This window comes from Xiphias gladius, chromosome 23 (genome assembly GCF_016859285.1).
Source record: "Xiphias gladius isolate SHS-SW01 ecotype Sanya breed wild chromosome 23, ASM1685928v1, whole genome shotgun sequence".
Classification (NCBI taxonomy): domain Eukaryota; kingdom Metazoa; phylum Chordata; class Actinopteri; order Istiophoriformes; family Xiphiidae; genus Xiphias; species Xiphias gladius.
Genome location: NC_053422.1, coordinates 6630642 through 6642815, shown reverse-complemented (window position 1 = coordinate 6642815; position 12174 = coordinate 6630642). Strand labels below are relative to the sequence as shown.

General features: G+C 39.3%; 1 protein-coding gene across 8 annotated transcripts in view; it reads left to right on the top strand.

Moving 5' to 3' along the window:
• Positions 1-12174, top strand: part of rapgef2b (Rap guanine nucleotide exchange factor 2b) — a 115045-nt gene that overhangs the window by 25954 nt on the left and 76917 nt on the right. For all 8 annotated transcript variants that reach the window (XM_040119573.1, XM_040119574.1, XM_040119572.1 and 5 more), the window contains exons 2-3: positions 1948-2018; positions 5368-5424. In XM_040119573.1, coding sequence (XP_039975507.1) covers positions 1948-2018; positions 5368-5424 — 128 coding nt within the window. The remainder of the gene's footprint in view (positions 1-1947; positions 2019-5367; positions 5425-12174) is intronic.

Here is a 12174-nt window from a genome sequence, read left to right as displayed (position 1 = left end):
GTAACAGGGCCAGGCAGCCCTCAGGACAGTACGGTTTTCTCTCCGTGTCCACTTCTTAGAGGCCAAACCCAAATACAACAAAACTGCAAGAGTTTATGGCTGATCTCAGGGGACCAGCGCTCGGTTATGTAGTTTCATGACACAGTTTTGATATGAATTCATAGTCTGTAGTAATGTGTCACATATTTGTTGACGGTTACATTCACATGGTTATTTGTAACAGGTGGTGATGACGAATTCCACAACGCTTTTGTCAGCTGTTGAGTGTGGTGGTTTTCATTTTGTTGTTTGTAATGGGAACCTGCGAATTTAACCTTGACCTTGGCAGAACATTTTGGATGTGTTTTCTTTGTCTCGTACCTTTTTTCCTGGCATATTTTCTTAATCCAATGTCATGAGTTTCACATGCATCCTTTTGTAGGTTTTGATTCATATAAAAATATGATCACTTTCGACTTTGACTGGCACCCCGTCTTTAAATCAGACCGGTACACTTTGTTATTGTGGTTATGAGAAGTGGTCTTCGATTGAAAATCACATCAGATAGTTTTTTTTTTTTTTTTTTTTTTGCTGTGACTGAAAATGGGACTGAAAATAAGATTTTTGTTCCTGTTATTTTTGCTGTGTATTTTCTATTTCTCACGTCAGTTTAAACTTCTGACAATATATCCTCTTCTCACACAGACATTTTGTGACACCAAAACAGCACAAGCAAAGTCTTATTTAGCTTTTGCGGGCAACATTTCATCAAATTTTCAATAAGCTTATGGTTGTCGCCTCAGAAACATAACCCAAAGACAGGGTGGCAACTCTGGCCATTTCATGTGTGTGGTTGTGTGTCTGGCAAGGTCCTAACACACAGAGTCTCTGTTGCCCTTCCACTCCGCCATCGCCACATCTACCTCGGGTTGCCGCCGACAAAGGCATCACAGTTGCTGCAACCAGCACCCAAACATACAAACACACTCACTCACACTCACACTCGCACTCACACTCACACGCTCACACGCTGTCAGTGCCCCAGTGTGTACCAATAGACAGTGAGGTGGCTGTGTGGGTTGCCAGCTCTCAGAGAGGGCCACTTTGTTTCACCGCCGACTTGGATTCAGGCCAAACAATCTGAGAGTCGCTCACTGGGTCACTTGATGAAGTAATTGAATGGGGAGTTTATAGTTGTGCGATGTAGTTCCCTTTTTTTTTTTTCCCCATGTGTGGTGCTTTATTGCTTTCATTTTCAATGTTGGGTCACACAAATCAATGTCACTGTCCTTGTAAAATGTTTTCTGTCGTGTGAGAAGCCAGTTTGTTACCGACGAATGAATGATTAGTATTTAAGTGTCGATGTGAATACATATTCATAACTTGGCTGTGTTTTAATGTGGGTTTTTTTTAGGAGCAGTGTTGAAATGCTCAGTTGATTTAAGCAATAGATTAATTGACTAAAAATGAATCAATAATTCTTCTAAAGGATTGACTTTAAAGTCATTTAGTAAGGAAAAATGTCAAAGTTGACCAGTTTAATTAATAACCGTTTTGTGCCATCACGTTGAAAGTAGGGCCGAAACTAACGATTGCGGTCATTAGTGAACATCTGCTGATTATTTTCCTGATTAATTGATTAATTTCTTAGTTTAATGTCAGAAAAAAGTGAAAAATGCCCATTACAAATTTATCAAGGTGTCCAAGGTGACATCATGACTAACAGCCCAAAACCCAAACAAATATAGTTTACAGTGATATAAAACAGTGAAATGCAACAAATAGTTTAATTTGAGAAGCTGACACCAGGGGAAAAAAAAAACAATTTTCAATCACTTATCGAAAATAGTTGCAGGTTAATTTTCTGTCCATTAACTAACTGAATAATCAACACACCAATATTTGTTTGGATGTTTACTTTTCAATCTAAATCCTGTGTCTGAAAACAACTTTGCTTTTCTTCCTCAGGACCTGGAAATCGTCTACTCTTACCTCCACGGGATGGAGGCCCTGTCCAACCTTCGAGAGCACCAATTGAGGTGGGTGTGTGTGCACAATCCCGGTACTTGATTAACATAACGTAAAGCTTGATATCCCAGTCACAAGAATTTCAGATGCAAATTGAAAAGCAGTGACAACTCCTCTGTGTCTGCTCCGTAACAGTTACAGGCTGGGGAGGAAATGAACACTTAGCCGCTAGACAAACGTTAGTGAAATTTGTCTGGTTTTTTAATCCGGCGGCCACTCTGCCCTCAAACCACTTGTTGGCTGGAATTATTTTACTCTATAAAAAGCAAAAGTGTACTAAAAATTTTTTTTTTTTTTAGTATTTGTTTGGCTTATCACTTTTCTAGATAACAAAGTGATAAGATCTGTTGGTTCTTGTAGGTGTGTACACACTAACATGAAATTTACCAGCCTCCAACTCTTCTGAAAGGGTCATTTCATTTGGCTTTAAGCAAAAGTATTCAGCAACAGTGGGTTGTTCACTGACAGGTGCACTGTTGTTTCACATTGACCTCTGAATTCCCCAAAAGCTCTTTAAAGCAAGGGTTCTTTTGTTATTAGTGGATTGACATCAACAGAGAAAAACAGTTGTATGAATTTGTTTTGTGGCTCCAGAGAGAAATGCCCAAATCGAAGACTACACGCTTGAAAATGGAGGAAAGCTGGGGGTTTGGGGTTAGAAAGAAGGGGGCTCATAAGAACTCTGCACCCCGCTCCTCATCCCTGCTTGAAGCTAGTGACTTGAGGCGACATAAGCCGCTTCCAGCATAACACACCCAAATCTCGCATTTAACTCTCAGTAGTGAAGTTGCATTATGGGTAATAGAGGCACCAGGTTTTGACAAGAAAGATTAATTTTTAGAATGAAAAAGACGATATCTCTGGTACTGTTGCATCGATTTTGATCCTTTTTTTTCTTCTAAGTGTCCATTGTGAGTCTGACAATGTCATGCTAAATTACTGAATTGTAGGTTTTGACTTGTAAGGGTCTCAGTACTTGCAGGATCAGCAGATTATAACACTCCGAAACAGGATTTTACAACTCTATAAAGTTATCATGGTGGCAGTCATTTCATCTTTAGTTGCACATATCATGAGGTAAACAGCAGAAATACAGTGTTCAAGTTACAAAGTAATCCACCAGGAATGGGTGAGATTTGCTTTTTTTTTTCCTTTTTTTTTTTTTTTAACTGGACAACCCTGCGTCTTTTGGCCTAGCACTTAAGGAAATTGTGATGGGCTTTTCCCACTATTTCCCTGACATTATATATAATTAAAAAAAAAATTGGGAGCATAATCGTTCATAAAAAATAATTAGTTATTAGTTGCAGCCCTAATTTCAGCTCTCGCGTTTTTCTTTGTTTCTGCTGGAATCCGTGTCCATTTGTTTTTATTGCTTTTAACACAAACCTGTGCCAACATCCAAACCTAAACTGACGTAAACACGCCATTCTGATTCCCATATGTGATTTTGCCTTTTGCTTTCCTGTCACCACGTTAGCTTTCCAGTCTTTTATGCCCGCCATAGACTTTCCAAACAGTGCATGTCAGAAGTCTGTTCCCAGCGTGCCTTGTGTGCATACATGTGAATTACACTGGCGAGGGAACAATGTAGCAGTACAGGACCCATGAGCTGGAACATTCCTCTGTGTGACCCCTCAGAGGCCTCCCACCCCACAGTAACCCCTCTCCCTCCTCCCTGTTTGGATCCTGAGGAATGTCCCTGTGGTCCCACAGACCCCAACCCACTAGTCCTGCCAACTCTGGTTTTCCCAACTTAAGAAAAAACAAAAAAAACCCAAAAACTCCCAGCCAGCCAGATATCACACTAACCATGGGATGATGATACAGTTCTGTCTTCTCTTCATTTTATCTGGGAGGAATGTGTTGTTTTTCTTCTGTGGTTCTGTTTCACAGCAACTTGTTTTTTAGAGCCAGGATTGTTTTTCCGTCCTTGTGCAAGGGGCTACAACATGACAGCCGCCCCCAGATGTTTTTGAAGCCCTTTGTGTTTTGATCAGCTACTGTTTACTATGGTTGCCTGCCTGTAATGTTGAGGTGTTCTTGTCTCCTCTGGAGGCATCTTGGGAGAGCCTTGTATGGATGAGTTTTTCACACTTTTATGTGGATGAAAAAGGGGTTTGATTCCAAAATCGGAGAGCTGCCATCTGAAAAATGTGACCCTCTATTTATCCCTATGAAAAAACTGAGTGCAAAATAAAAATACATAAAAATCCATTAACTCTGCAACTAAGGAAAACAAAACAGCCTCTAATGGGAGCAATGGGAGCATAAAATGAGTCTGTGCCTAATTTATGAAGTACGCTCAATCAGCCTGAAACTTGCTTTGGGAGCAGAGGCATAATTAGTCTTGTTACTATTAGGTTAATTGTTGAAATCCAAAAACATAACTAAAAATCTCTGCTGCCCCTAAGCAAGGCACTAAACCCTCAGCTTGTGTTCAAATATACAAGACTTAAACTGGGTGCATTGCAGTTCACGAGTGCAACTATGAGTGTGTTGCGGCGAATTAAAGTGAGCTTTGTAACACTAGTACATCTGATTATTCAACTGTGAAATGTCTAATGGTGAATTATTTGTTTGTTATTTGAGTGTGAAATGCATATAGAAATGTCAAAAACATAAACAAACAGATGCTTGGTGATCTAACCATGTCATATTTTTAGTATTCCCATAAAATAATCACCAGATAGATGACATGTTATATCGGAATATTTTCAATTTAACTACAGTACAGTTTGCAGAAATATATGGGAAAAAAAACACAAAATGCATCTAAAACTGTAGCATTAAATGTCACATTCTGGCGTTGGCCCTCAGAATAAAAATCCAAAGGCTTCATTGTAACAGACTTACAAAACCACTACAAGAAATCCATTGTAAAAGAGCCATAACAACAGCCTTCCCTACGAGCCGGTCCCTTAATAGATGATAATACAATGAGCCACAAGACTCTCATACTCTTGTTCTTAATATGGTGTTGCCATTGTCCTCTCCATAAACACACAGAGTAAAACGTGCATCTGGATAACACCTCCATATAACCTTTTATATTTCCATACAGTACTTCCATCTTTAATTACCAGCAAGAGGTACAAAATGTGTCACTGAGGTTTGCCAAAAAAGAAATAACATTCATCTTAAAAACATAACTCACCGGATGCTGAATTTATACTTTTACGGGAATCAGCAAAGCAAGCTGTGCCTTTTTATTAAAGCTGTTTTTTTTTTTTTTATATATTTATTCCTCTCATTTTTGCCTGTTTTGTAACAGTGTTAACCAGCCTTTAATTACGTAAAGTTACGATTTCCTCCCATTGTTTTCTGACTTTCCCTTCCCTCTCCTCTCTGTCTCTGCAGGATAATGTGTGAGACGGTGCGTTATGAGAGACACGAGGCCAATGAAGTGCTATACTAGTAAGTACTACAATGTCTTGTGTTGCGTGGGTGTGGATGCCTGTGTTTGAATGGATATCGATGACATTTGGTCAAATGTTTAATCTGTACCAGCGTAAGAGAACATAAATAAAAACTGGAGGCAGCAAATGTAACAGTATTTCAATTCAGTTTGATCAAAACACACTCTGGCCCAGGCTGTTATCGATGAGTTCAGAGGCGTACCGGCTCCATAGAGCAGGGCGACCTGGGTGACTTCAATGAAAACAAATGTCCATAAAGCACAGAATCAGTCAGAGGATGCCTTTATGAAGGCGCGTGTGTTTCAATGTCACACCAAACCATTCTACAGGACTGAGAAGGGATTTCCAGTCAAATTTCAGCTTCATTCAGTGAGTCACTTTGTATGGAATCAACCAAGAAAAACTGTACTCCTATAAGCATTTCCTTCAACGGGGAGAAAGCTGGCCAGTCACCAGTGGTAATGTTTATGTGCTTCCCTCTTTGAGCCATGTGTCGTGGAGGGTTAATATGATCAGAAAGCTGTATTGACAGTTTCCAGACAGCTTCTGAGTGTCTTTGGATCCATTTTGAAAGGCTGCCACAGCTGCAGCTTGCAGAAAACTCGCACTGCCGTCACATGTCGACGTCTTCCAAAGACCCACGGTGAGAATTAAGACAGTTAATTGTCCCTTCTCTACCTCCCGATCCTGTGTGTGTGTGTGTGTGTGTGTGTGTGTGTGTGTGTGTGTGTGTGTGTGTGTGTGTGTGTGTGTGTGTGTGTGTGTGTGTGTGTGTGTGTGTGTTGGGGAATGATGTGGAGAAGTTAACACCTCATAGGAATGCAGATTAAGCGGCGGTTGCATAATAGACTCCAGTTTCAACATGATTCCCTCAGGACCCTCACACCAGCCACTTAAACATGAACACACACACCCAAACATATTAAGGATAGCTACTAAATCCTGAATTTGGGTGAATAATAACACTAAGTATAGGTGATCACAGAGAGCAGAGGCTCACAGAACAGACATTTAACCAACAGACAGAGTAACCAGGTTGTGTGACCCACTCTACCAGATGTCAGCTGTGATACACATGTTTATTGTTTCCTGAGAGAAAAGGGACAAAGAAGAAGAAATTGAGCCTTCACTCAGTCTGGACAGATATCTTTACAAAAATAGAAACACTTGTATGGACACATTTCAGTTTCAAATGTATACAGCATTTTCAGATTTAGCTGCCTTAGTGTGGCGGCTGTGCCCAGGAGGTAGGGCGGGTTGACCACCAACCGGAAGGTACGTGGTTTCCCGGCTCCTCCAATCCGCATGTTGTGTGTCCTTGGGTAAGATACTGAATTCCCCTGAGTGTATCATCGGTGTATATGAGTGTGTGTGTGTGTGTATGTATAGAAAGTGCAGTATGAATGTGTGTTTCTGAATGGGAAGGAAAGCGCCTTGCGTGGTCAGTAAGTCTAGAAAAGCCTATATAAGTGCAGTCCATGTGCCATTTAGTGTTTAACCCTGGGAAAGCACAGAAACGCAGCAGGTTATTTTCTTTTTGGTTTATTGGTTCATTTAATTTGCACAAGTGTGTACACTTTGAAATTTTTTTTATGTTGTGTCAGCACAGCTGTTTGCTTGCATCCAATTGTTTATCTGTACAAGAATGTTTTCGTGCTTGCATGCATTACCCTATAAAAGTCGGTCAGGGCTCTTCCTGATAGGAGCTGGGTGTTAAACAGCAGCAGATCAGATTGAGTCTCCTCCGCTGCAGGATCGTAATCTTCTCTTCTGAAAATACAAGCCTCTAACAGCCTGTCTTCATTTCCTTGTCTGTTTATAACAACGGCAATAATCTGCTGGGGAATGAGGGCTTTAAAAGTCCGTGGGGGAATTAAATGTGATAGTATCTCAATTAAGTTGTAAAAATTGTATGGCTTGTACATTGAGACATTTCTCAGATGGTTGTAAAGAGAGTTCATTTCCTTAAAGGAAAAAGCCACCTTCAGATGGAAGATATTTTTAGCAATACTATAATGACTTTTGTTAAAGGAACATTTTCAGCAGGCTGACACCTCACTGACAAATGTCACTGGTTTTGTTTTGAGTCTCTTGCAACCAAAGAGTAAGAGCTACTTTTTAGAGATCCCATTTTGCACCAGCCTTCAGTAATCATAAGTGGCAGAGGGATGGAGACCATTCACAAACTTTAACGTAGCATTTTAACTAAATGTACATTTGCATTTGCAGGGAAGTATCCGATGCCATAGTACAAGTACAATATCTGACCTATGTGTGAATTCACCTATAGGTGAATTGTGGGATACACTTCATCCTGGAAGTGAGGGGAGGAAAACTAAAAGAATGAATGACGATATTGCCAATGATGGTCAATATGAATGACATTTTCTATGTGAGTATTTGTGAGTATGATCACAAGCAATATACTGTATATTGGATATACTGCAGTAAGTTTTCTGGAAGTTCAGATAGATAGATAAAGTAATCAGATAGCACTGGCTGTGACTGACAAACTCGAAAATTGTGATATCTTAACAAATACCTCATAAGTACGCAGCAAACTACTGTTGGCAACCCACTGGGTGCTGTGGAAGTACTTTGGAAAAATTTTTTAATGACAATATGATGACCAAGCTAGACAAATGATTTTGTTAGTGCTGGACCTAATTGTTTTTTTCATATGTCAGTTGATTAACCAATAAATAATTTGGTCCATAAAATGTTAGAAAATAGTTTAAAAAAAAAAAACAAAAACAAACAAACTCAATTACAGTTCCCAAAGGTGGTGTGTCCATAACTGACCAAGACCGAAACCAAAACCCAAACATCAGATCCTCACAACTGAGCTGGAACCACTTACTTAAACAAATAATCAATTATCAAAAATAGTTGCCATTTAAAATTCTGTCTGTTGGCTAAACATTTCAGCTGCAGATTTTATTGTTTGTTTTGATTCTTGAATAAGCTAAGAAGATGATTTCTCTAACATAGCATCCACGTTGTGGATGATCGGTGTAGTTCTTTGGAAAAAAATCTGGCTACATATGTATGTTGTTTTTTTTTTTTTTTTTTTTCCCCGAAACACCCATAATGCATAATAAAACCATTCAATTTCATTCAAATGGCCTAGTTAATGACCCGCGCACTCACAACCTCACTCTGACTATCCATGACAGTTGGCAGTCCTCGAGTAATGGTAGGAAGATAATTGTTAAAAAAGCACTTATTTCTCATGCCTGGGCCTCTAGATTGGTAGACAGACACACACACACACACACACACACACACACACACACACACACACACACACACACACACACACACACACACACACACACACACACACACACACACACACACAGAGTCACACTCAATATCTCATGAAAACATCCCATACTGTGAGAGCTTGAACCTCTCAGGATTTACCATCCAGAGATTATAGTGCTAAAGCCTTCCTGAGATGGAGCCTGACCGGGCACATTTTACAGTGGCTGGTGAAGAGGCTTAGTATCTTCTGGTCAGCCTTTAACTTCTTCAGTGTTAGCCCTTTCAATGCAATCCTTGACCTCTGACCCACACTGGTTTGTGTGGGCCAACTGAAAGTTCATACTAAAAATTTGCAATGCAATGGGTTATCCTGCTTTTCTGTTGGAATGGTTCAGTTTGTTTGTTTTTTTCATTTGGGAGTCTAATTTTTTTATTTTTTTTTTATTTTAATAAACTTTGATAAACCATTGGCATTGGAGTCAGTGATATTCAGTTTATCATTTGTGAAGCAAAAATGCCACAAAATGACTGGTTTTACATTACGTAAAACCAGTCTTACAAAAGTTTTGCTTACAAAAGTGAATATTCTTAGTCTAATGAAAATAATTGTTAGTTGCAGCCCGTCATGTAATACAGTCCATTTTTTTGTCTCCTTTATTTTATTTGTCTGATAATGAATATAGAAGTCAGGCTACATTTGGGACAATGTCAGTGTTTGTCAGCTTAAGTGGAAGTGCTTTGAACACTACCTACATTTTACTTAATAAAAAAGCAGGTAATGTAACCAGCTCCATCAAACAGTTGTATTATGTCTTTTTATTATCTGTTGTAGTGGAAACAACAACTGATGCTGAACGCAGTTGCCCTTTATTTTTTGTTGGTTGAAGTATTGTCATGAAAAAATAAAATTTACCTTCCACACACGTCTGATTTTGCCACCCTGTGTGATCGTCATGCTGAAATCTGATTTCACAGTCACAGTTAGAGAACTATAAGTGTTGAATGAAATAATTAAAAGAGGAAGAAGTAGAATATGCCTAATGGCAGTGGGTTGCATCGGTCCAAGTCAAAACAGCTGTCAGCTCGCCGGCAGTGTCAAATAACCGCCTGAACTGGTCGATCAGACTGTTTCCAGGAGAGAAAAAACAGAAACGCTTCAGAAACACCAGTGCTAAGATCGTGCGCGGCAACCCATCTTGTTTAATGAAGCCAATTGCTCTTTGACTTAACTTGATGGTATTTCCCTGACTGTCAATGCATTGTTTGTATATAGAAAAAAATAGCACTGGTAATAACTTCAATTATCACAACACTAAAGAAGAATAGATTTCAGACTCATACTTATCCCCTGGCCGAGGTTCAGAAGGAGCGACGCCCCTCTCGTGCATCTCCTGTTCCCTGTGACACTGTGCATTTGCTGGCCTACAAACACAGCGTCACAGCAGGGCAGATGAGAAAACTGATTGGGTGATAGAACTGAAAACTCATCACATCCCAATGACCATCCCAATGTCGGCTCTAATAATGATACATTACAATACAGACTGCATAGTACGGTATGCGGGGCAATGACATGGAGACATTAGTCATTTGATAAGTGTCTGCTTATTAAATAGGGAAAAATGGAGGAGGGGCAATATATTATCTATTACTCAGAAGAAGGAGATTTCAGACAACAACCCGAATATTTTGGTATTGTGCAAACTCCCAAGTATGCAAGCCCGATAACTTTAATTGTATTCAAAATGTGTAAAACATAAACATTTAAGAGCAGACTCTCAGTCTTCTCCCACCCCCCCACTATAGCTTTTTTTATAAATGTGGTATGTGGTGGTATGAATGCCTTATTTCATAATGTCACCCACACCATTGTGGTGTTGAGAGTCTCTTGAGGGTTTTATGGTGAAAGCATCACAACAGAAACAATTTAAAATGGTCATATTTTTAGTTGCTTATTTATATTTGGCCTCCGTGTGTGCTTCTCTGTAGACAAACTCTTTTGTTTTGAAACTCCCGACATCCCACCATCCTGTTAGTCCAGCCGTTTCAAACCTTGTGTTTTGCTGACATTGGCTTTACTTTACTCATTGTTAGCGGTCCCACAGACTCCACTGCAGTGCAAAATAAAACTAACTGCAAAATCAACCAATTGTTTTCTTTTTTCTTTCTGACCATATTAAAACCCATAATGTAGAAAGGTATTAAAGTTGCATCTCCTTCCTTTGCCACAGACTGGGCATGCACATTTGATGGAGGTGAGAAAATACAGAAATAACTGTTTCTGTTATCACACCACGTAAGGAAATATTTCAGGTTTTGTATGTTTAATGAGCTATGCATGAGCAAATATTTGTTTCCCTTTTGTTAGGCAAAAAGTCATTCACAGATCGAGCTGAAACAATTAGTCGATTCATCATTTAGGCAAATGGAAAAAAAATTAATCAGCAGCCGTTTTGATAGTCAATCAATCGTTTGATTCTTGTCACGTGATAACTAAATATATATGGATTTTGGACTGTTGGTTGAATAAAACACTGAAATTGAAGACATCCGCTTGGACTCTTGGCATTTTTTTAAACTATTTTAGTCATTTTAAGGACCAAAAGATTAATCGAATAATCAGGAAAATGATTGGCAAATAATTACTTAATTGACAATAATGAAAATAATCTTTAATTACATCCGTATTTACAGACAAAAGTATTATCATACTTTGGGACTTACTTATGTTTTGAGTTAGATTAGGCAGCAGAGAGGTTTATAAATAGACTTATTTGGGAGTGATAGTACTGTGTATAAAGTCAACTCTAATGACAGACATAAAACCTATGAAAATCCATTGTGTTTAAACATGTTTTGGATTCCCTTGAGAACCCAATGAAATGTAATGCATCATTTTCTCTAACATTTCCTCAGTTCAAAATCATCTTTGTGAGCAATTATTATTAAATCAGAAAAAGTCTGGAGGTATGGAGGCAATAAAAAAGTTTTAGGTATGTTTTCTGAGCTGTTAAACAGGGCCCGGCGTCTCCAGGACTCCCAACAGAACATAGGACAATTACTTGATCAAGATTGCTTAGTATGCATAAACGGCAAATGGTTACATCCTGTTATAAGTGAAACTTGTTACAGTGTTTCCCACAGAATTCGATTCTGTTTGTGGTGGTAGCTGATATATAAGGTGCTCCACTGCAGATGTTTTAATTGCCAAGTACTTTGTGACAAACGAATAGCCGAACAATATAAATCAGCTGAATCTCTGTGTTTGCTGTCAATCTCCCCTGTCGCTTCTGGCCAAGCTGGTTCTCCCACAGCAGCGTTCTGGCCGCTGTCCTCCTCCTCTTCTCCCACAGCTCTCTCTCCGTTAGCTAAGGCTATCCCTTCCTGAGCCTCTCTCAGTGCTTCAGTTGCCACACCAGCACTGGTTAAAGCCTGGGAATATTTAAAACAAATGAATTGGAAAGCTAACCACACTGGTCGG